This window comes from Merops nubicus, unplaced genomic scaffold, assembly GCF_000691845.1.
Source record: "Merops nubicus isolate BGI_N331 unplaced genomic scaffold, ASM69184v1 scaffold16040, whole genome shotgun sequence".
NCBI lineage: Eukaryota > Metazoa > Chordata > Aves > Coraciiformes > Meropidae > Merops > Merops nubicus.
The window spans coordinates 10,138-32,862 of NW_008582317.1; the positions used below are offsets into that span (position 1 = coordinate 10,138).

Here is a 22,725-nt window from a genome sequence, read left to right on the forward strand (position 1 = left end):
TCCATGTGCCTGTTTGCAGCCTACAGCAATGGTGTTGCTTCCTTGGCACTGTTCTCCTTAAGCCAGACTTTTCTATGTTTTTCACAGAGTTTGGGGGACATCAGAGGCTAGAACTGCTCCATCCATACTTGTGTTGCCTACAAGCTGTGCAGGCTTGCATACAGAAGTACCATTGCTAATTCCTCACATCTCAGACCAGCCTGATGGACAATTGGATTGGAAGCAGAGATAAGTGAGTCCTCCCCTGCATATCAGACAATAGAATTGCACAGCCAAATTAAGCAGAGTTTAACAACTAATAATCTAGAGATCCCTCCCAACTGAAATTATTCTATGATTTTAACCAAATAAAGATTTTTTCCAAGAGAAACTGCAAATCTGTTCACCCAGCTCTGAATTCACCAGGGAAATTACTGGGCCATCCTGTGCAGGTCAAAGATAAATAAAGATCACGCTCTTTCCATCAGTGGACTTTGCAAAGCACCTCAGTAATTAATATACCAGTGAGTTTACTACTTCTGTCATTAGTGAAATCATACTGACCTCTGCATGCTTTAAATTTGTGCCTAAATTACACATAGAAGTGAAATAAAAATTCACAACTGGCTGGATGCCCCCTGCAGACCTGTGCTGACTTTGTGGTCAGAGCCAGCTGAACAGCAGCTGCTCCTGCTTAACGCAGGGAGGGGAGGGCTGGCTGAGCCCTGTCCCTGGGTCTGCTCTCCCTGCGGCGCAGGCGCTGGGTGCAGAGGGCTGTGGTAGGGACAGCAGGTGCCAGGCACGCTCTGCAGCGCTTTCATTTCCTCCTCTTGAGGAATTCACAGACAAAGTAGATGGTGACTTGGCACTCAGAGTCGTTCCACTCTCCCGTGCTGAGCATTTCCACGCAGTCCTCGCGGCCAGCAGGGTCCTGAGGCTCCCCTTCCTTCCAGTTACTGTAGTTCTGCAGTGGGCTGCTGTCTGCATACACAAACTGTCCTTCCTTTTCCATGTCGTTCAGCCCGATGAAGGCTCGGAAGAGGCCGCTGCTGGAGATGTAGTCAGCGATCAGGGTATTGGTTGCCTCGTCTTTAGGCATGGCCAGTGTTCCCCCTCTGTCCCTGCAGTGGATCAAGGCTTCTCTGTAGTTCTTCTCTTCTTTCACAATGTAATAGAATTTATCTTCTGTCTCCCTGATACCTGCTATAACTTTAAAAGGAAAAAAAAAAAATACTTAGTGGCACGTCAACAGATATTGAAGGTGCTTCTGTTCCCGTATCACAATGAGATGATTTCTACATTTAAATTAATAAAAGGGAGGGAGGAAAAGTACTCTCACCACTGAATTTGTGACAAATGATGAGGACATGATCGGAGGCTGATGCTACTAAATGGGACTGACAAGCACCTTGCACGTGTTAGGACAAGAACTGTTCAGTCCTGATTGGCACGTGTCTCCTGTGGCACTTCAATTTTTCTTCACGGATCTCCAGTACTAGCCAAGGCATGCTGCCTGGTCAGTGTCTAACTCCAGATCACCCCGTTGCTTTGCTTGTTTTTGAATACAGATAGAGAAAGAATGCCCAGGGATAGAGACATGGGGTTATAGGCAGCTTTTCAGGCCCTTTCCACGCAGAGGGAAATCAATGTGACTGCTAAAACAAGGCATTTTAAACTCAGGCTGATATTCAGAGCTGCTGTAGCCACTAAGTGACATTGACTAGGAAGAAACTGTGGCTGCTCAGCAGCTGTAAAAGGCAAACTTCCCAATCAGCTTAAATCCTAGTGAAGTAAACAGTGTCACTGAGCATGCTTGGGCAGCTGGCAGCCGATTGTCCTTTTGGATGGATTGCTGGAATGGTCCTGAGCAGGGCTTTGGTCTGGGGCAATTTGCACTCTCCCAGACATTTCAGGAGTTACCCCAGGCACAGTTTAGGAGTTCATAGAGGGTCACTTCTGATAATATGGCATTCAGTTTTGTAGGGTTTGTAATATAGATGAGTGGTATTCTGTGCTGGTTGCCCACAGTGCCAGAGGACAATCTCAAAGATAGTTAATTTTCTGCTACAGTAATTTCTAGTCCTAGAAGCAGTGGTGGAGCCTTCTCAAAAATCTCTGCTAGGCCAGGAAATGTGCCTCCTTCCCTTCAGTAGGGGCAGTTTTCATGGGCCACCTGACAGCACAGCCTGCAAATGTGGCTTCTTATAACCTATGTCTTCTTTGAGTGCTGGCCCCTTGATACAGGCAAATAAATGGTGTTTGTGCTGAAGGGAGCACTCAGAGTACCCTGTCTGCAGCCTTCCTGCATGGCAGAGAGATCAGGAGCCTGCTGTTGCTTTTCCTGCCTCTCTGAAGCAGATGGGCACAAACATTTTCCTCTCATTTCCCAAGTGGCTGCTGAGCCTGAGCCGACAGTGCAGATAGCAAGCCATGCCCTGTGCTTTTCATGATTCTGTTGTCCTGTTGACAATTTCTGTATTGTTTCTGCTTTTAGTCATATGCCATTTATCTCCTTTGAGTTGTAAGACTGTCTCTTTTCTGTATGGTTTCAGAGTGCCTCTACAGTGGGACCCTCTCTCTAGGTCATCTGTGGATGCTGCCATAGAGCAGCAATGGGAGAAGAATCGCAATGAAAAATGGGATAAGAACCAAGTGAAAGACATAAGGGTCCATACCGTTCTTTACAAACTTGATGGACGTGTTAAGACGAGCAACGTTGATATTCAATTGTCCAACAACTCTGCGGTATCTTCCACAGTCACAGACCGTGCCTGATCCAATACAAAGGACAGAGGATTTATCTGCTAAGGAGCATTTGTGCCTGTGCATGCAGTGTCATCTGTAACCCACCTCCAAACCTGCTGAAGACTTGGCCTCCACCTGTGGAGAGCCAGTCTTACCCTTATCCCTTGCTGGCCATGCGTCTGTTGATCAAAGTGCTTAATATTTTGACTCTGTAGGCTCCCTTGCTAGCTGACTTAATCCCTACTTTTAAAAACACACTTAGAAAAGTTTGCCATCTTCTTCCACTCATATTACTGTGGGATCTGCACATCCTCTGCCCCTCTCATTATGGATTCCATCCAGCTGCAGAGATGTGGCTTGTCATGGTGATGGCTACAGCATTACATCTGAATGCCAAAGGTCTACCTTCGTATCTGTAAACAGCACAGGTTCCTTGACTTTCTAGTAGCAACAACAGCATCCATGAAATGTGGGACTGCTGCTTTCTCAGTGAAGGAGTTTTGTGACTAGGCACAGAGGTGGGATTGGTAAGACTTTGGTAGGACTATGTTAGTGAATTGCTGCATACAGCTGTGGCACAGCAGTGATGGCTGACACCAACTCAAATAATCAATAACTTTCAAGCACTGAAGTCTCAGTTCTGTTTTTGTTGGTAAAGTGAAACCTGGCTTGGTATAGGTTTTGTTTATTCCTTTGTTAGTTTCAGGAAGAAAATAAGTTGCTGATGGTTTCCCATTAAGAACCAAACCAGCATTGCACATGAAATCTTTTGAAAATGAACACAGCTGAACATTCAAGGTGGGAAAACATTCAAAGTTAGTAGGACTGAGAAGAACTTTCTGGGCCATCAGATCCAAATGCTTCTCCTGTAAGCAAATGCATTGCATTTATCTGACATCAGATTATGCTTTGCCTAAAAACATTTTTTTTTTTCCTCCCATCCCCATTCTCCTATTAGGAAACTTTTAAAGGACTTAATTCCTTTGGTATTCAGAAACCTTCTTCTAGTTTCCAGTATAAATGTACTGCTGGCCTGTCTAAACGTTAGTTTTTATGATATCAAACATTGCCCATTAAGTTAGGTAACTCTTCTCCATATTTTGTGTATGTTGGTATATTCATGGGCAGCAGTCACATCCCTACCTGACCCTTCATTTTGCTAAAAACTTTTTCCATCTCTTCCTGTTCATTTCATCTTTTCCCAAGTCTTTCCATGGGTCTCAAAATTTTATTAAACTCCAGACAAACCAACCTCGAAATCCAAGACCAATGAGACTTGACCATTTAGTAGAGAAGGATGCATAGCATACCTGCTTTCCCCTTTTTTCCAGGAACCCCTGATAAGCCTTTGGCTCCTTTGTCACCTGAATAAAGAGGAGAATATATTCTCAGATCTCAGACAGTGCATGTCAGGGAAGCGTGTTTGAAAAACCTGTTTAATGATATATTAACGGTGTGCTTCTGATAGGATGCCCCGATGTACTTTACTGGCAGATGTGCCAAGTCAAACAAGCCATGATTAACTTTGGTGTATGGCAGTAAGGAGAACCCTTTAATGGCTAACTCACTGATAACACAGGCATCCTGTGTGCTGCTGGTTCCTGGTACCACTTTAAATATAAACTGCAAAATGATCCTGAGAGGCTGAAAGCATTCAAGAAGTCTGTGAGAGGTGAGACCTGGATGAGTCTTGTCATTGCCTCACAGGACAGAGCCCTTCCCTGGGTTCAGTAGCTCCATGATGAGATGAGGCACCAGATGTGGCTGATGTGCACTAGGCCACTGAATATGTGTGCAACAGATTAGGTGTGCAGGCAGCAGTCAGCACCTGCACGGAATGAGGTCAGTAAGGAACAGCGTCTCCTTTCAGATATAGTCCATGGAAATATGATTTATTTTCATCCAACTGCTTTCCTTTTCTCTAAATCATAAAAATGATATAAATGCTTCTCCAAATGGTGTGCTACTAGTAAGTGGAGGTGACTAGCTTTTAAAAAAAGCTCAGCTGTAATTTAGATCAGGAACAGCTGGACTTTACCTGAAATTCATGTCAGCTCTTTTACAAATTAAAACCTTCAGAGGTCAAAAAATACTAATGCTTGCTGATGGCTGTGTTTTGGTCGGCCTTTTCCTTTATATGGTTGTGCTTTTGTTATAGAAATTAGGAGTTTGCTGTCATTTTAATTAGCATTCTTGACACTGCACGTTTACAAGCTGAAATGGTGGCTTCATTAAGAACCTGAATATTTAATGGTAGATTTAAAAAGTGATTTTTTGACCTTTGCTTCTGAAAATAAAGAAGGAAAATGAGGAAAACTAGAAGAGGACAATAAATTGTATGTACAGGTTGAGAGAGACCTTGATTTAGAGACTCAGAGCATTGGTTCACTTAGAGATACAGAAAAGCAATTTGTGGGATTCTTAAATTCTAGTCTCTTTTGGGACTGAAGACATCTTAGGAGATAACCACCTGTGTTTTCAGTTGTCTAGGTACTTCTGAAAATTAGTACCTCAGGCCAAATTCTTTTGAGAAGAATTTTCTTTTTTTTTTTTTCTTTTCTCTTTTGAGGCTGCCTAGAGGGCATCAAATATTTATTCAAAACATTGGCTTGAGAAGCTCCCAGGAGAGATTGTTCCACCCACTCATCCACATGCCTGGTTTGATGCACTGGTTAGAGACCACAGAGTTCCCCTGGGGATGGTGGAGTCCCTACCCAGCTTTCAAGGCAGGTCTCCTTGTGGCAGGTGTCAGAAGTGGTATTCCTGAAACAGTTCTTTAGGAATACCAGGAAGGCATGCCTGAGTCTCTTCTCAGATAAACAGAGCATAATTTAGTTAAATTATTGTGCAGGTAAACTTGGAGTCTACCTTGATTTGCAAGTAGTTATTGTTTGTTGTTATGTGAGTGCTTTCTTAAATCTCCTGAAATCCTTTCCTTACCGACCCCTCCTGTGCATGGCTTGCTCATGTATCCCACAGCAGTGCAGGTGACAAGGTGTGGCATCCTGGGCAGCAGCAGAATTTCGACTTAGGTCTTCAGTGCCCAAAGCAGAGGCATACATTTGACTTTCTCTTTTAGAGAGTTCAGAGTATTTACTTCATAAGGGCCAGATTTATCTCCTCCTCTTTTACTATCAAAGAGGCTTGATTGCTTAATTCATAAAGCAAATTATTTTAGCCAACTAAGTTGGATATATTGCACATGGGAAAAAAAAAACCAAGAGTATCTCAGTTAGCTCTCATCACCAATCTTTGTCCATAACTTTATTTGGAGAGCATTGGTCACAGCCATTATTTGATATTACTCCATACCTGGAACTCTCACAAAACACATATTTACCTTGAGGAAAAAAAAACCAAGGAAATTTCCAGACCAGAGCTTACCCTTTCCACCAATTGGACCGATTTTCCCAAGCATTCCCTGGTCACCAACATCCCCCACAGGTCCTTTGTTTCCTAGGAGAAGCAATAAAAAGGAAAAGAGCGTGGATGGTTCCTGTCCCCTCTTTCCCAGGGCACGCCTCTGGTGCCGCTGTTTGTCCTGAGCCGAAGGTGGCTGGTGGGCGTGTGCCAGAGCGGAGCCCTGAGGACAGCGCAGATCTCTGCTGCTGCAGGAGGCATCAGCAGCACCTTGCAAGGCACCTTAGTACAACTGCCCCTTCAGACGGCCAGAAACTGCTAGTGAGTATTCAAATACTGGTTTTCCTTCACTGCCAAACCAAGCTGACAGCAGCTTTGATTTGTTGAGGCTTTCTTTCCCCACCCGAGACAAACGTCCTTCCTTCTTCCTTGAGGTAAAGCCCTCACGGCTTTGCTGGAATACTCAAAGCAGGACTGCAAATAGGGAGCTGATGGTTTTGCTGGGTTTACTTTCCCTTACAGCACCAAAATAACAGATGCCTTTATAACTGAGTAATACTTCAAGTTGTAAATAGCTGACTAATGATGACAGCCCGGTTTAGGGAACCTCAGTTTGTACACTGAATGTAACATCACTGAGATGCGTTCTAAATGGTTGCTTACCCAATTCCCTTGTATCTTACTTGATCTTTTTAAGGTAAGAAGCAAAGTCATATGAATGCATTCAAAAATGGAATTTTTTTTTTAATTAGAAAAATAATAATGGTGATTTTAAAGTGTCTATAAAGGTCAAAACTTTCCTGATTAGTCTTAAACCACTGTAAAGGAAGAAAGACTGTAGATATGCATTATCATTAAACTAGTGATAAATTAAGCTTTTGAATTAAAGCATGTGAAAAAGTCTGTTACTGTCACATCTGGTGCCTCCGAATGCTCTGCCTAGCTCACACTGTGGATATGGGGTAGTTTTAATAGCTCTGACTCCTGAGACATCTGCAGTTCCTTGTTCTCAGCTCAGATGCTGTTAGATTAGAGGAACTTTATTTTTCAGTATATGCCTCTGTTTCCTTTTCTGAAAAATAGGGACAACCGAGACCAAATTCGGTTGAGCATCCTGATGCGTTACTAGGAAATAACTCTCAAAATTCAGTTTCAGCTAAAGGATCATTTCAGTAGGAGAACAGACTATACATACGATCTGGGTCTTCTGGATCACACTTGTGACAGCCACTTAGAGCAGCAGCAAAAGTACTGGTTTATTACATGACTCTTTAAATTTATTGGCATATATAGCTGTCTTACGTGTTGGTAGGAATTGCACCAAGCTCTCTGAATATTGTTAGGTTCACTGATTAATGTTTGACAGGATTGTGAAATCCACTGGTGCAACAGGAATGCATTAAACATCACTGACATATGCACTGGTACGGTTATGTATAATTATATTTATATACCAGTAATAGCCAACAAACTATCATAAATACCTTTTGCTCCTTTTGGTCCAACCTTTCCTTGTCTTCCCACTTCTCCTCTGTCTCCTTTTTCACCTTCATCCCCTTCCAAAATACAGAAAATAAAGCATCATGGTACATTTCTCTCAGTGCAGTAAGTGCAATTATATAGCCTCAGAAAGTAAAGCTCACAGTTTGTTTGTTTGTTTGTTTGTTTTTCCTATTAATTGCTTTTTCTTTCACACTGAAGGCACAGTAGCCATGGGATAGATTTCTAGAGAAGATCTAATGAATCTGACCATCATTAGAAAAAACAAAAAACTTTCCCTTTTGTAGAGGCTATTCCAACAATAGGAATTATACAACACTGATTTCTAGTCCTACCCTTTAAGTCCTACTAGCCATAAAACAGAAAAATAAGCCAGTCTTTTTCTGTTGGGAAACCTGTCCACACAGCAGACCTGCCAGGGGAGGCAAGAGGAATTTACTAATTGTTCCCAGTGACTGTTTGTAGTGACTCTGTGTTCAAGGTATGCAGCTGCTTTTGGAATGGGAGGAATGTAAATATGTTGAAACAGATCTTAACGCAGACCTTAGTGCTTAGCATGGCAGAAGCCTTGCCTTCAGTTTTTGACAGGTGACATTTAGGTGTTGATTTAACAAACGTGTTTTGCAATTGTGCTTTATTTTGAAAATGTCACAATTGCGCAGAGTATCTGTAAGAGGTAAAATCACTGCACTTATTACAGTAGAGCAGAGATTTCTCCAAGAGAGAAGTCCCTATTACACAGGTTCCTGTACAGTACTGTGTAAGTAACCACACTACTCTAAGAGACAGTCTCTCACTGAGCAGCTTGCAGTCTAAAGGAGCAAGACAGCAACTGATAGGAAAGAAATGTTACCCCCTCCTTAGACAGCACACAATATCACTTCATCTTATGCAGGAAGTTGGAGGCACAACTGGAGCTGATTTTCCTATCTTAGTTTAGAGCTAAATCCCAGTAATATCTTTCAATCTTTTTTTTTTTTTTTAATAAAAATGCTAGGGGACAACAACCGCTGTAAGCCCCTGCACCAAACGACCAGCACTGAACACAGGCAGCCTTCCAAAGCCTCTCCCCCGTTCCCTGCCCTTGCCTGCCCTTGTCTGCAATAAGCTGTGCCGTGCAGCAGGAAGCAGTGCCACAGTCTCTTGGCCCAGCCAGGATCTCACATGTGAGTGTGTATCGGGTCTGGCTGAGCTGATTTTCCCACTGCAGCCTCGTGGTGCCGTGCTTTGTGTTGGGAGTTTGAAGGGTGTTGGTAACACCCATGGTGTGACTGCCACTTAGCAGTGCTCACACAGCACCAAGGCTCTTTCTAACGTTCCCCCCACAATGGGACGGGGAGGGGGGCAGGAGCCTGGGGGGAACATAACCAGAGCAGCTGACCCGAACTGACTAAAGGGATATTCCATACCATATGACATCAGTTCCACTACAAAGCTAGTGCAAAGGAGCAGGAGGCACAAAGAGGGACCACTCCTGTCTTCTCTGGAGTAACCGCTATGCGTTTTGGAGCCCTGCTTCCCAGGAAGGGGCCAGACATCACCTGCTGATGGGAAGTAGGGAATAAATCTTTGTTGTTTTTTTGTTTGTTTGTTTGTTTTGCTTTTTCTTTTTTTGCTTCCATGCATGGCATTGCTTGGCTTTGCTTTCTAATTAAACTGCCCTTGTTTTTACCCACAAGGGTTTTGTTTCCACCTTATTTTCTTTCCCCTTTTGCTCTGTGGAGGGAGAGGAAAGGGGTAGGGTGATAGAGCAGCTTGGTGGGCATCACTTGCTCAGCCAGGGTTAACCCATGGCAGAGCGGCAACAAGTTGTGTCTGTGCCTGCAGCCCAGAAGGGGAGAAGAAGCTGCAGTTCAGCATACAGAGACCCAAGGGAGAAAAGCTTGCCTGGATGTCAGCCAAACAGAAGTGAGGACAGAACAGCATCCCGTGATAAGATTTGTCTCACTGAGGGTGATGCCACCAGCCCTGGTAGAAGATGTTCACAGAACTGGATGTGCTGAGGGTGATTATGACCCAGGCAGCCACTTCCAGCCTCTCACTTTAAGGACTTGACTGAGCCAAGCGTGGCTTTCAGACCACTTGTGAACAGCCACTAGTTGGTCTTCCCTGTGCAGATTAGTCTTGTGCCTTTTAAACCCATTTATATTTTTGACCCCTATCATAAATACCTTGTGACAAAGAGGCCAATGATTTAATTATGTGCTGAGAGAGAAAGTAGCTTTCCATGGTTGTTTTGAGACTGATCATCTCATCAAGTCTCATTTTCTGAAAAATACTGTCCACTCATTCCTGATTTACCTGTTTCTACTTCTGTAGCCATAAGTAACATGGACTGTTCTGTGGGGTGACGACAGATGAGAAATGGTATATATTAATTGCAGCATATAAAACGTAGTATTAGCTGTTTGGATCCTTTCCATGTCAGTTCTGTGGACTGAGCTGCCCATCCCTGTATGCCCAAAAAAACCCCTTCAGTGTTGAGACTCTCTTGTGGAGGGCAGATCCACCCCATCAGCCAGGACAGCCTTTGGGGGAGTGGTCAGTGGTCTAAGCTGAGGAAGATAAAGGGATGAACTTCTGTCTGCATTAAAGGGAGGAAGCATTTGCTAGAGGGGTGGACAAGGAGGGAAAAATGACGTGGTGTGTTTGTGGCTCACACAGGTGCTTTGTTTTTGATATCAGCTGCTACAGGACAAAGTAGGAAGGGAAAAGGGTATAAGCAGTCAGCAACAGAAATTTTAAACGTCTCTATTTTCGTTGGTTCTTAAAAATACTGGAAAAGTCGGTATATATTTCCAAAAGCTGAGCTCCTTAAATACACAGCTGAAGCTGTGGGTCTGAGCCTGGAGCTGGTGGAACAACTCCTGCTTGTACTAGGTTCTTGTCTACCAATCATCATCACAGAGCAGAGCCAGGGAAGGTGCAGTTTAATTTCGCAGTTGACTTCAGTGCTAACATTTACAGCTGAGAAATCAAGAACCTGTCCTTTCCAAACCCATCTGTAAAACCCTAGCGAAAACTGTAGCAGTCACTTCTCAGTAGTTCAGCAATTCAGAGAAGATTCCCAGAGGCTGACAAAGGGCTTGTGAAATGAAATTCCAGGGGATGGTTGAGAGCTGACCTGCTCAGTCTGCAAATCCATACAGGGGGAGAAATATATGATAACAATAGAAGCAGAGTGTGATTCGAAGGCTGGAAAAGCTGGTGAGTCTCGACTAGAAATGCAGCATGGGACTATTTAACAAATGGACCATGCTCTCTGGCAAGGAAGGGAGACGTAGGAGGCTTTTCACATCCAGCCTTTCCCCATGCAATGAATTCCTTTATGTAAGATAAGCAGCAACTCCGGGACTGATGTAGAAACTGCTGAGGGAGTTTCTCTGGCTTGTGTCATGCAGGAGAGAAAAACAGATTCCTGTTGACCTTCCAGACCATGGGACCGCCCTTCACCCTGGCAGTCCTCATCACCTCTCTGAGGCCAGATAGTTACGTTCCCTGTGGTTTGCAGACTGCTCTGGTGGGTTAAAACGCTCTAAGAGCGACCGTTGTTCTCTGCAGATTATTTTGTAGGAGACATTGCTTAGACAGTTAATCTTAGAAATAGACCCCAGGAAAGAAAGTCAATATACCAGTGGAAAAGCTGTGATTACTTTCTGAAGGTATTTTCTTCCAATTTCAGTTTCAACATTTTGAGTAACTAAAAGCTGCAGTGATTTTTTTCTGAGAGACTTCAGAGCAAGATTTGCACACCTGTGGCTGCTGAAGATGAAGCTAGGTTGCCCTGTATCATCATCCAGAGAGACGACAGATGAAAGGGGTAAAAGGTGTGGAAAAGTTTGTTCTGAAGGTTTTGATAGATTAGGGAGCGTCTCAACTTTTATTGCAAACACCTCACGTAGTCCTCATTTTTGCTCAAGCCCTCTAAAAGCTTGAGTGAGAGGGGAGTAAGATCTATCACCTCTTTCATCTTGGCGTACAGCAGCCAACCACACTCTACCTTGGTTTCCCTACCTAGGAAATTGAGAAGAACGAGTCCTGCACTTCGGTCACCATGACCCCAGGCAACGCTACAGGCTTGGGGAGGAGTGGCTGGAAAGCTGCCTGGCAGAAAACGATCTGAGGGTGTTGGTCGACAGCCGTCTGAACGTGAGCCAGCAGTGTGCCCAGGTGGCCAAGGCGGCAAATAGCATCTTGGATTTTGTCAGAAATAGTGTGGCCAGCAGGAGGACTAGGGAACTGATTGTCCTCCCTGTACTTGGCAATGGGGAGGTGTTTATCATTCGAGGTGAACCTCAAATACTGGGTTCAGTTTTGGGCCCCTCACTACAAGAAGGACAGTGGGGTGCTGGAGCCTGTCCAAAGAAGGAGAACAAAGCTGGTGAAGGGTCTAAAGCACAAGTCTTACAAGGAGTGGCTGAAGGAACTGGGGTTGTTTAGCCTGAAGAAAAAGAGGCTCAGAGGAGACTTTATCACTTTCTACAACTACCTGAAAGGAGGTTGTAGAGAGATGAGTGCTGGTCTCTTCTTCCAAGTAACAGGTACAAAAAGATAGGACAAGAGGAAATGACCTCAAGCTGTGCCAGGGAAGGTTTAGATCCAATTTAGGAAAAATTTCTTCACCAATAGCCTTGTCAAACATTAGAGCAGGCTGCCCAGGGAAGTGGTGGAGTCCCCATCCCTGGAGTTATTTAAGAGATGTGTATATGTAACACTTAGGGACCTGGTTTAGTGGTGACCTGGCAGTGCTGGGTTAACAGTTGGACTTGATGATCTCTTCCAATCCAAACGATTTTATGATCCTATGAGTCTATGATTATTTGTCTATCCGTAAGGAAGGGAAATCCTGCTTTTCTCCCCGTGTTGCAGCTGAGAATGGGTAGACCATTACAAAGCAAGGGTAGAAGCAAACAGTATTAATCCGTGGCACCATCTCATTGTTAACTTAAGACTTCCTAATATGGTGTTATAATTATAAATGCGTTGTGTCCTCTAGCTGTTGTGTGCAGTGATCTCAGATAGCGGCAAGGAAGGTGAACTCTTGGGTTATGCTCCCCCCTTGTGGTGTCGCTCTGATTTGCAGCCAGGTAGGAGTGGTAATGAGAGCTTGGTTGACTTGGTTTTGAGCAGAGGTTGAGTTGGCTTTATCTCTAATATATAATAAGCAACTTTCCCTTTCCTCTGGGATTTCATGTGGACAGGCCATCCCACTGTATAAGCCACATTTTTGTAATCTGCCATAAAACTAAAAATAAATCTTGTCAGTACTCTGGACTTTTTTTTTTTTTTTTTTTTTTTTTCTTTTTTTTTTTTTTTTTTTTTTTAGTTTTGTACTACTGTGCTTTGTGCAACATCAGTTTTATTAGAGAGAAATCCCTGACCACAAGCATTTGTAGTCTGTACCTAGGGGTTAACCTCTCCTTTGTGCTGCTTTACACTTGGGGCAGTGTTGGGCTAAGTTTTAACCTAATTAGCAGATTGTCACCTGAAAACTCTGTTGACAAGGATGTGCGATAGTGCACAGCACTGGCATTTGAAGCACGGGTGAAGGACTTGGAGCCAGTAGCTGAAGCGAGACCATTTATTGACCTTGTTAATATTCCCTCAGGCTGATTCACTTCTTCTGTGTCACAGATTTTAAATATCAGACTGTTAAAGTGAACACATAGAATAGCACAATAAATTACTAGATTCTTCCAGCTTGGGACTGTGTGAGACTGAAGGAAAGCAGAAGCCAGAAACAGTAAATTACTTTTGCAGCCTTTAGAAATTTTTAACGGTCATTGTGAGGGACCCCCAGTCCTTCCTTCTCCTTGAAACAAACTCAAGAAAATGCTAAAGGTCTAAGAAGCAGCAGGATTTTTAGACAGTTGAAAGGGTCTCTGCCTCTGTAGGAGTTTTACTAAACAAAATGTTGAGAGGTTACATTTGCTAAGAATTTAATTAGTAATAGTTTATGGACCTTCAAACGAGTTAAATTCTCTGCTGAGCCTTTTGTATGCAATTTACAGGGTTTGCATTTGTGAACGGAGAAAGTTTTCAGGTTAAATTGTTGGCTTCTGTTTAGTGACTCCCTAAGTCTTGTGATCAAGGCCTGACCCTGGTTCTTGGAGAATCAAGATGTAATCCCTGGGGATTGTGGAGCCCACACTCACCTGTGGAGGCAGCTCTGCATCAGGGTAAGTGGACATCTGCAGGATGCCTAAAATAAAGCCAAGGGGAGACTCCTAGCAGGGCTTATGCAAGTGTTTCTCTGGGAGCCTGTAGCATTCAGCCTTTCCACTCAGCTCTGCTTAGAGACTGGGTCCACGCAGGCTTTTAATGAGAGACTTGGCCAGGTGTGCTGGCAAGTCATGGCCTCAGGTCAGCTCCAGTTCCTGCAGCAAAGATACTGCAGAAATGTTAGTGCACTTTAAGCCTCTCTTTGGCAATGAATCAATTAAATTGTTTCCTCTGAAGCAAAAGAAGGGCAAAGACCCTTGACTGTAGCATCTCCTCCCAACAGGCAGTGTGGGTGGCACTGTCCCAAGGTTAGCTCCCTGTGCTTTGCCACTACCCCCATGGGATTAGCACACACTACAACCCCATATACCTTCCTCCACACTTCAGGGCATACCCATCCTTCCCAGTGATATGGACAACTGGGCTACAGCTCAGTCGTCCTCCTACATCAGATGCTCTGAATTGAAAAAAGTCTGCAACTTGTCAAAATGTCCTTGAAACACTGGGGGGATGTGACTGATCTGCTATGAAGGCAGAGGGATGGTTAACCTTGATTAGTATGGGCATGGCTGCTTTGCACCACTTGCCTTGGATGCATTTAGTGTTTCTAGGCATAGGCAATGTCCCACCACAAAGATTGTATGGAATCTGTTGTGCAGTTTGACCCTATGATCATGCATGATGCAGTTGTGCTGAGCTCCATGTTTTGTGCTCCTAGGCCCACCTGAGGTGGCACAGGGACCATCCCCTCCTCCACAGAGTGTGAAGAGTACAGGTGATTTCTTCTTGTTCTGAGTGTTAAACTAAAGAGATAAGAAGATCTGCATATTTCTGAAGTCTTGAGACTCCTCCAGGAGCAACTGAATGCCTTGCCCTCCTGGAGGAGCCTTGTAGATAGCCTCAGGATTAGCTCTGCAGCCTACAGACACTGGGTGACCTTGAGCACGGTGAATCTTTGCAGCATTTGTGCATGCACAATCTCTGCTGAGAGGTTTTGTCACCAGAGGGAGCTGCAGACTCTGAGACATATACTCCGAGCAAAAACAACCCAGTTTGTCTTTCCAGTGTATGACTACGTCATAGCTCCGTCAATGGAAAGCCTCAAGATTTCCTCCAATTTCACTTTCAGTGTCATTTAGATCCTCAGCATATTTCCTGTAGCAGTGGGGATTCTTGCTTTCACGCTATGTATGGCTAGTGTGGACGTATGGACACTATGGACAGGATTTCTTGACATTCTTTGCCATTCTGAACACGATGTCCTCTTCCCTGTCCTTCCTCCTCCCTTCAGCCCCCAGCACTGGCCTGCATAGCTCCCTCCCCTCTGCCCGATGTTGAGCACTCTTCTGACCCTGTGTTGAAGGAGTCAAACTCACTAACAGAGGAATATCAGTAAGGCAAATAATACACGTTTTTATGAGTGAGCTGAGCCAGCTCAGTGAAAAGGCTGATGAATGAACAGCTGCGCCAGCACAAGGTGAAGGTAGGACCACATGGTCACAGTTGGGGAAAAGAAGATGTTGGACCTCACTTTTTGGCAGAAAGCCTGACAGATGAGTGCAGCTGTAGTGTGCCAATGCGCCCATGACCACTGTCCCAGGAGTCCTGCAGGAACTGGGAGGGCTCCCATACATTCCACTGTGAGAAATAAAGCACCTTGCTCACACGTACTTAGACCTGGTTTTTTTCACCTGTGCCCAAATAAGACAAGAAGGCCCTTCCCTGGTGAATCAGAAAGAATCCTCAAGAATAAACTGGATTCTCTACTCGCTTTTCTGCTTTTCACTTATAAATGCCCACTAACTTCAGTGGAAATATCCTCTTCTATTGCATTGCATGAGCCTGACCCAAGCCTTCAGTAGGCGCACTGAAGCTCTGCTGACTTGTATTATTTGGAAGTGTGAGCCTTTGTGCATGACTGAGACATATATTATTTCTTTCATAACACAGAAATAATTTGAATTATTTCTGATGCTCATTTCACTTGGTCTGCACAATTTAATTTTTCCCAGACTATTCCCCTGACACTCTGACATGATCTCAGAGACCCCCGGATTACAGTGGCTTCAGTGAGGAATTAGATGGATACTGGTAAGAAATACAGATCCAGTATCTTCTGAATTTTTGCGTTTTAAATCCCTACATGCATGCTTTGTACCTCAGGCTGATAAACTTCAGAAACTTAATGTACCCTAAAATGAGGAAGTCTAAAAGAGATGAAAATTATAATTATGTGTTGAAATTAAAGGGCTTTTCAGGTCAAACGTGAGGTGCTAGGGGGGGAAGTTTAGTTATAGGCTTGACCAGCCTATAGGATGTGGTAAGGCGTTTCATATTTTCGGAAGGAAATGTGGATAACAGCATATCTGGTTTCTGAGAGAGTTTGAGATTTTCCAGGAGTACAATTGCGTAAGTGCAGTTAAAGCTGAGAGATGGACAGCTACACTGGAGACCACAGCAAAGGCTATTTTGAGGCGCCAGCCAGTGTCATAGAGTTTATAAGCATCATTCGTCAGAAGTAATAATAAGGAAACATTTTACATCTAAATTGCTATGGGAAACTCCCGGTGTTCTTCAGATTTCATCTCATTCCAGTTTCTCAACCTGGATCTGATTCAAGACCTTTGAAGTTCCTGTGTCTGGATTGCAAAGGAAATGAGCTGGGACCTGGGACAGATAGCAAGATCTACAGCCAGTCTTCTGAAGGCTGAGCTCCCACAAATCCACATGAAATCGGCTTCCACGGAACCAGTCCTTACTCCAGTCTTCTCTCCTTGCTCATACTTTTAATGGGAGCTTAGGAGTCAAAGTTTGGGACCTTCTGTTTATTTCTGCCCTTATGTCGTTGCTTACTGATTTACTCAGATTGCATCAGACCCCACCTCATCTATGCCAATAGTCCACTTAAAACTTCCTTTGCAGCCTAGACAAAACTGAGCTTGCAGCCTCCAGGCAGGAGCAGGCTAGAAGAAAGGACAGGGCTGGGACACCAGTCAAAGGCAGAGTCCAGGGGATCAGAGTGTTCCTGCCACTGCCAGGGCATGGACCAACAGCTGGTGCTTCTGCTCTCACTGCATCAGCTGCTGCCTCCCCACAGCCCCAGGTCCTCTCTCGGCAGCAGCAACCGCCAGCCCGCTTACAGACTTGGAAGGGTGGAACACACGCAATAGGGCCATGACTAATTTTGCTAGGCCAAGCACTTGGCTGCCCTGGGAAATCTGTTGTTTTATTTATGCTTGATTTGGTTCTCTGGGGACCCAAGAAGTCAGTGGAGCACAGAACTTGGCCTTTATTGTCTTAGTTACTCAGCTGTGGATCAGTGTCACCTGATGTAAGTTTTCAGAGGTCCTGTACCACAGCAGTCCAGCTGAGACCAAGTTGTTCCTAAACATCTCAGGTCAAACACCAAAAATCACTAGTTACAAATACTTAATTTTTTTTTTTTTTTCCCAAAGTGCATATTTTTTTCTTTTCTGGTTCTCTAGGGTATTTCAGTAAGAGTCCTCGAAAACACCTCACACATTTCTATTTTTAACTGCTATATAAGCCAGCTTGCTGTGTGCCTCAAAAGCTTTTCCAGGAAGGCAGAACAAGACAGCCATTGCACTGGGCTATGTTCATCAAAAACAATGCCCTCTTTTTGAGAAGAGACCTGAGCATCACCTAGAAAAGGAAACTGGGAGAAGGGTGCTAACTTTTGCTTGTCTTTTATTTTTTCTGTCACTTATTCTGGCATGCCTGTTTAGAAAATTTCTGTACATAGTTCTTTACATACAGACTTCAACTTTCCTTTTCTTGCACGAGTGATGGAAAAGCAGCAGACAGATGGAGGGGATTGAAAGGCGCCTGGTTTGCACCATGCAGAACCACCAGAGGTCAGAGTTAAACTCCTGTTCGTTTCCGGGGCTGAACAGATTCATTCCTTCTGACTTCTATCATTGCACCAGACAGTGAAAAAGGCTTACAGGACATTTATTGCATTCTTTCCTTCTGTTCCTGGGAGACTGTAGCCTTCCAGAGCATTTTCTAGCTCTTTGTGTTATACACAGAGGCCCCTGGTTTTGTCTCATGCTTTTGGGGAGCTGGTGGGACTGTCACAACTGGTTTGGAGACTTTCCTGATAATCATCTTGGAATTACCCTTTCTTTTCATCCCATCACTCATATACTTCTCTCGTGACATCTCAGATATGAGCACAACAAAGAGTATATTTGTGAAGGGGAAGTATTTGGCTTGCACAAATCAACTTGGACAGGTTGCATGTGGCTTGTACAAGAAGTGGCCAATTTTCACAACACTAATGACCCTTTCTGAACAGGTGATTTTCAGGGTAAGCATGTAGAGAGTCAAGGGCTTGCTCCTGTAGCAACTGTAAATGCCTGGCTGATGAATTGAGTCATGCAGCCTCCAATAGCGCAAGAAATAAAGGGTTATACATTCTGAGCCTCTGCAAACTACCCCATTTCTCCCTCTGTTTGCTCCTCTGCATTGTGCTGTGCAATGACAAGAGCAGTGCTGCTGCTGCCTAACACCAGGGACCACCCCACTGGTAACCCATAGACTGGATCTAGGCTGCAGGACAATTTTCCCTTGCACTGGGATAGGTGAGGCGGGACAGTGTAGGAAGACTTACAGCTACTGAATGCTTTTTAATTCCTTGTAATTCGAGTTGCTTTGGCACATTAGACACTCCCATGTGAATGCAGTAGGAGGAAATTGCCACAACAGGAATCTGGCCTGTGACGGTAGAAAAAGCTGCCCAACACGCTGCGTGACCTCAGCGCTTCTGTGTTCTGAAACTTGGGCAGGGTGGATCAAAACCCATTTTTAGGAGAATGGTGAACAAAGGGGCACAAGAGATGTAGCACAGAAAATAAAACAGCAACAAAAGCCAGAGGCTTGTCCATTGTTAGGGTTAAAGTCTGAGCAGCAAAGCGTTGCCTGTGGCTGTGGTATGGTTGTAGGCTGGGGATCGCGTGCTCCAAGTCTGTAGACAGAAGATGAATAGGGGAAAATTGGCAGCAGGACAGACTTTCTCCTGCCATTTTAGGTCAGTGTGCTTCATCCTCGACTACAAGGGATGCCTGAGAAGTAACAGGGTAGTTCACACACCCAGCCTGCTTGGTCTTTTACTGCTAAGTTGGCTGGCAGTAAGAATACCCAGTGCCACTGAGAGCTACATGTAACTGTCCAGGATGAGCTCAGCTCTGGTAGGAACTGAAATTAGTCTGTAGGATCATATCACATAGACTGCAAAATGTATTTTATGACCTGCAGTGGATCTGAGCCAGGAATTTGGAGGTGATTTACTCGATATTCCTTTGACCAATACTGTTTGGCTCCTCTTGTGTCTTGGTGTCAGCCAGGAGGCAGCAGGACTCGTAATCCTGACTTTCTCAGTACCATTCTTATAAAGAACCATAATGTCTAACCTTTAAATGCTCCCTATACAAGCTAGACCACAGAAACCAGCTGAAGTCCCAGCTACCCCTGTGTTGTCATCAGGCCACTTCATTAGCCTTGTGACTTGTTAAACACAATTCTGTCAAACTTTGTTCTCCAGCCTGCCATTATTCAGATACTAACTAAACAAATTCCCACTAGCTCCCCTGGGGATTATTACATCTCTCTGCATTTATGCTTTGCCAGCAAAAGTTTAAGCTTGGATTGTAATCATAAAGAAATTAACTTGCTGATTAAAAAATGGTCCTTTAAGCAATATGCATATGAACAATCCATCAAAAAAACAAATGAGTCTGTAGCAGTGCTTTTGAGTTTATAATATTTTTCTGCTTAAAATTTAAATCAGTTCTATTTTTTTCTCCCAGTCTGTAGCCTATAGAAAAATACAATGAATTATTGAAAGGAAAGCAATAGTTTGAACTGCAATAGCCATGGTATGGCATATACATTTTAGTTCTGTCAGTGCAAGATAGATTTGTATGTCATGGACCTAATTTTTGGCTGAGATACCCTCCAGGCAATTCCATTGATATTAGTTGTGTTACACAAAAAGTAAGTTAATGCAGAAAATTTGGTTTCTGATATTTGCAAAGTGTTTTGAAGATAAAAGACCTGCACCTGCCAGAGCTGATCTAGTTCTTGTTGAAATCTGTGGCAAAGGTCCTGTTTAGTTCAACAAGAGCTGCTGGATCAGGTCTGATGAATGCAGCAGAACTGTATTTACAGGTAAACATTTGGAAATTATGACAGTTCAGTCATTTTAAATATTGCATAACTCTCCCTACCTGGAGGTGAAAACTGAGCTATTAACAGTTCACAATAGGTGCATACTTTTAGACAAGGCCACTCAGTTTGTGGCTGCTAGCTGTAATGGTTGTGTGATGACTACAAGAACTAAGAGAAGAATTATGTAGCTGGATAAAGATGCAAAAGGACACCTCTAACTTATATGAGAATACATGACACTGTTCCTGAAACTAAAGAAATGCAAATTAAAATTGCCATGCTTCATCACTTTCCTCCATCACAGTTCCACTTTTCTAGATGTTCATACAGTCTGTGATAATTCACATCCTTTGTCCCCAGCCCATGCCATAAGCCCTCCATGTTTCTATTTTTAAAAATCAGACTTTACCAGTACTAGTCTCAGCATTAGCAACCTAATATTCCTCACCTTTTGGTCCAGGTAAAATTGTGTGTGTTGAGCAGACATCTGTTGTTGGTCGACTGGCAACATCAAAACCAAAAATCTGAACTTGGAAGATAAAAAGCACTACTAGGGTCCCGTATTTCCTTAGCTGTTGTTCCTTCTTGCTGCTCATCCTTGCAACTTCTCAGGAAATGCCTTTCGTTGTTACAGCCTTAAATGCAGCTGACTCAAAAATAAATGCTCCACTAACTGAAGCAGTGCAAAGATTGGGAGCTACATGAAAGAACAGCTAAATAAAGAGGAGAAAAGAGTTTGACGATGCTGTAGTTATTTTTGTCCTGCACACTATCCAGGATATTTATTTAACACTGACAGCTGTTTATTCCAATTTATCTCTTATCTGTGAGATGTTTAGCTGCTTTTGCCATGGAAAAATTCTTCAGTATGTGGGAATATCTCTTTTGTCATATATTTTTCCTTTCCTCACTGACTCTTCATGCCCAGCTTTTCACTTACTCAAGAGACAAAAGACTTCAATATTGTATCCAAATGAGTACTAATTAGTTATAGGATACTTGTGGCTGGTTTTGTGCTGAAAGAGTAATGAAGACTCTATATAACACATAGAGAGACTTTTCCACAAAAGCTTTCCTCTGCAGAGACTGTTGGTGACAACAGACACGTTGCCATCTGCTGTGGGTAGAAGTCACTTGTGCTATTTCACACTTCTTGGGTGCCATGTACCCATAATCCCACAGTGGCAAATGAAAAGTTGATGTCATCAATGGGTGTTTGAGCCAGAAAACCAGAACTGATGAGTTTATGCTTACAAATTGCTCCACAATGGTTGCTACAAGACCAAATTATGTTGTTAGACACAATACAGTAAGACAGACTTCAGGATTGAAGCCACAGGACAAGCTTGAATGACTGCAGTACCTCCTCCCACATCATCTCTCCCCTGTAGTGGGAGAGGCCGTATGTCAGGACAGTGATGTAGCATAGGTTCCAGCAGAACATCATCTTTGGGTTGTTTAGGAAGCTGTTGCTGATTCAAATCCACATGAGGTAGATATCAGATTTTCAGCCAAGTGCTGAAAACCTTAGGCTTAAGAGGCCTCTTGGATGGAGGAACGGGTAGCTTGGAAAACCGCTGTCTATCCTCTTGGAAGGAGCTGTGGCAGATATCCATTCATGTGCGACCCTTCCTAGAGAAAAAAACTAGATTTCTCTTGGGAGAGCACAGTAACCAGGGACAGCAGACTGTTCAAGGTAGCCTGGCAGAAAAGAAAGGGGAGATGAGTATTTGTAATCTTTCCAGGAATTTTGTTAACTTCTGGTTTCTCACACAACAAAAGAGACAGTTCTTTGAAAAGCTGAACTGTGTTTTTGAACTGCCCAGTCTGAGAGAGAACACTTGCTTTCCATCTAGGAAAAAAAAAAAAAAAAAATTCCTGTGGTAACAGCTTTTGAGATGCTTTCCTCATTATTGAACACAGTATTGGTTCCTTAGCCCCAAATATTTCAGCCTTTGGGTAGACAGAATAACAGCACTGATGTAAAAGTGAATACCTTTTCTTAAAGGCTGAAGGAAGGCTTTGACTTCAAGCTTTCATCCGGGATGAAATATTGACCCAAGTCCCAAGAGGGGTCAAGACACTCCTCTCCCTCTTTCTTTCTAGTCTGGTCACAGACTGTACTGCTCTTCAAAACACTTTTCTTCTTTGTTGCACTGTATGCAGTACTTTTCAGAAATAAACAGTGGTCTCTGTCCTAAAGAATGTAATCTAGCTAACACCCACAAATGTGGCCTTGATAACGGATGCACCACAGCTAGAGGGGGAGGAAAGAGAAAGCTGGGATTATAGATGGATAGAGTCGTACCAGGAATAAATTTGCTCCTCTGTGATTTGCATTGGGCACTTTGCCTCTGACTTGTACACTGTAAATCTGTTTTATTTATCTTTTCCTTCTCTTCACTTTCCATTTTGTGAGCAGAAGGTCAATGTAAGAGCAAGAATAGAGAGCGTAGGAGTGGGAAGCTAGTGTACTTAGCTTTGGAGGAGGCATTTTGGGAAATGTTGCCAAACTGACGTGAATGATGCTATCTGTTCCACAGTACTGAGAGACTTACAGTGACTTCTTTGTTATTTATCAGGGATAAAGAGGGGTAAGTGCAAGTGAGAGAGGAAACCATTTGTTTAATCACTTCAGTTACTGATCAGTACAAAGCAGGGAACATTTTTTCTGATACTACTATTGCTGTGATCATTTACAAATGTCTTTTTTTTTTTTTTTTCCATGAC

General features: G+C 43.5%; 1 protein-coding gene across 1 annotated transcript; it reads right to left on the bottom strand.

Moving 5' to 3' along the window:
* Positions 1-796: 796 nt before the first annotated feature.
* COLEC10 (collectin sub-family member 10 (C-type lectin)) lies at positions 797-20,659 on the bottom strand. Its single transcript, XM_008937435.1, has 6 exons — positions 20,444-20,659; positions 7,569-7,640; positions 6,109-6,180; positions 4,035-4,088; positions 2,655-2,750; positions 797-1,188 (listed from the first exon to the last, which is right to left on the bottom strand). The coding sequence occupies exons 1-6, from the start codon at positions 20,589-20,591 to the stop codon at positions 797-799; spliced, it is 834 nt and encodes a 277-aa protein (XP_008935683.1). The 5' UTR covers positions 20,592-20,659.
* Positions 20,660-22,725: the final 2,066 nt, after the last annotated feature.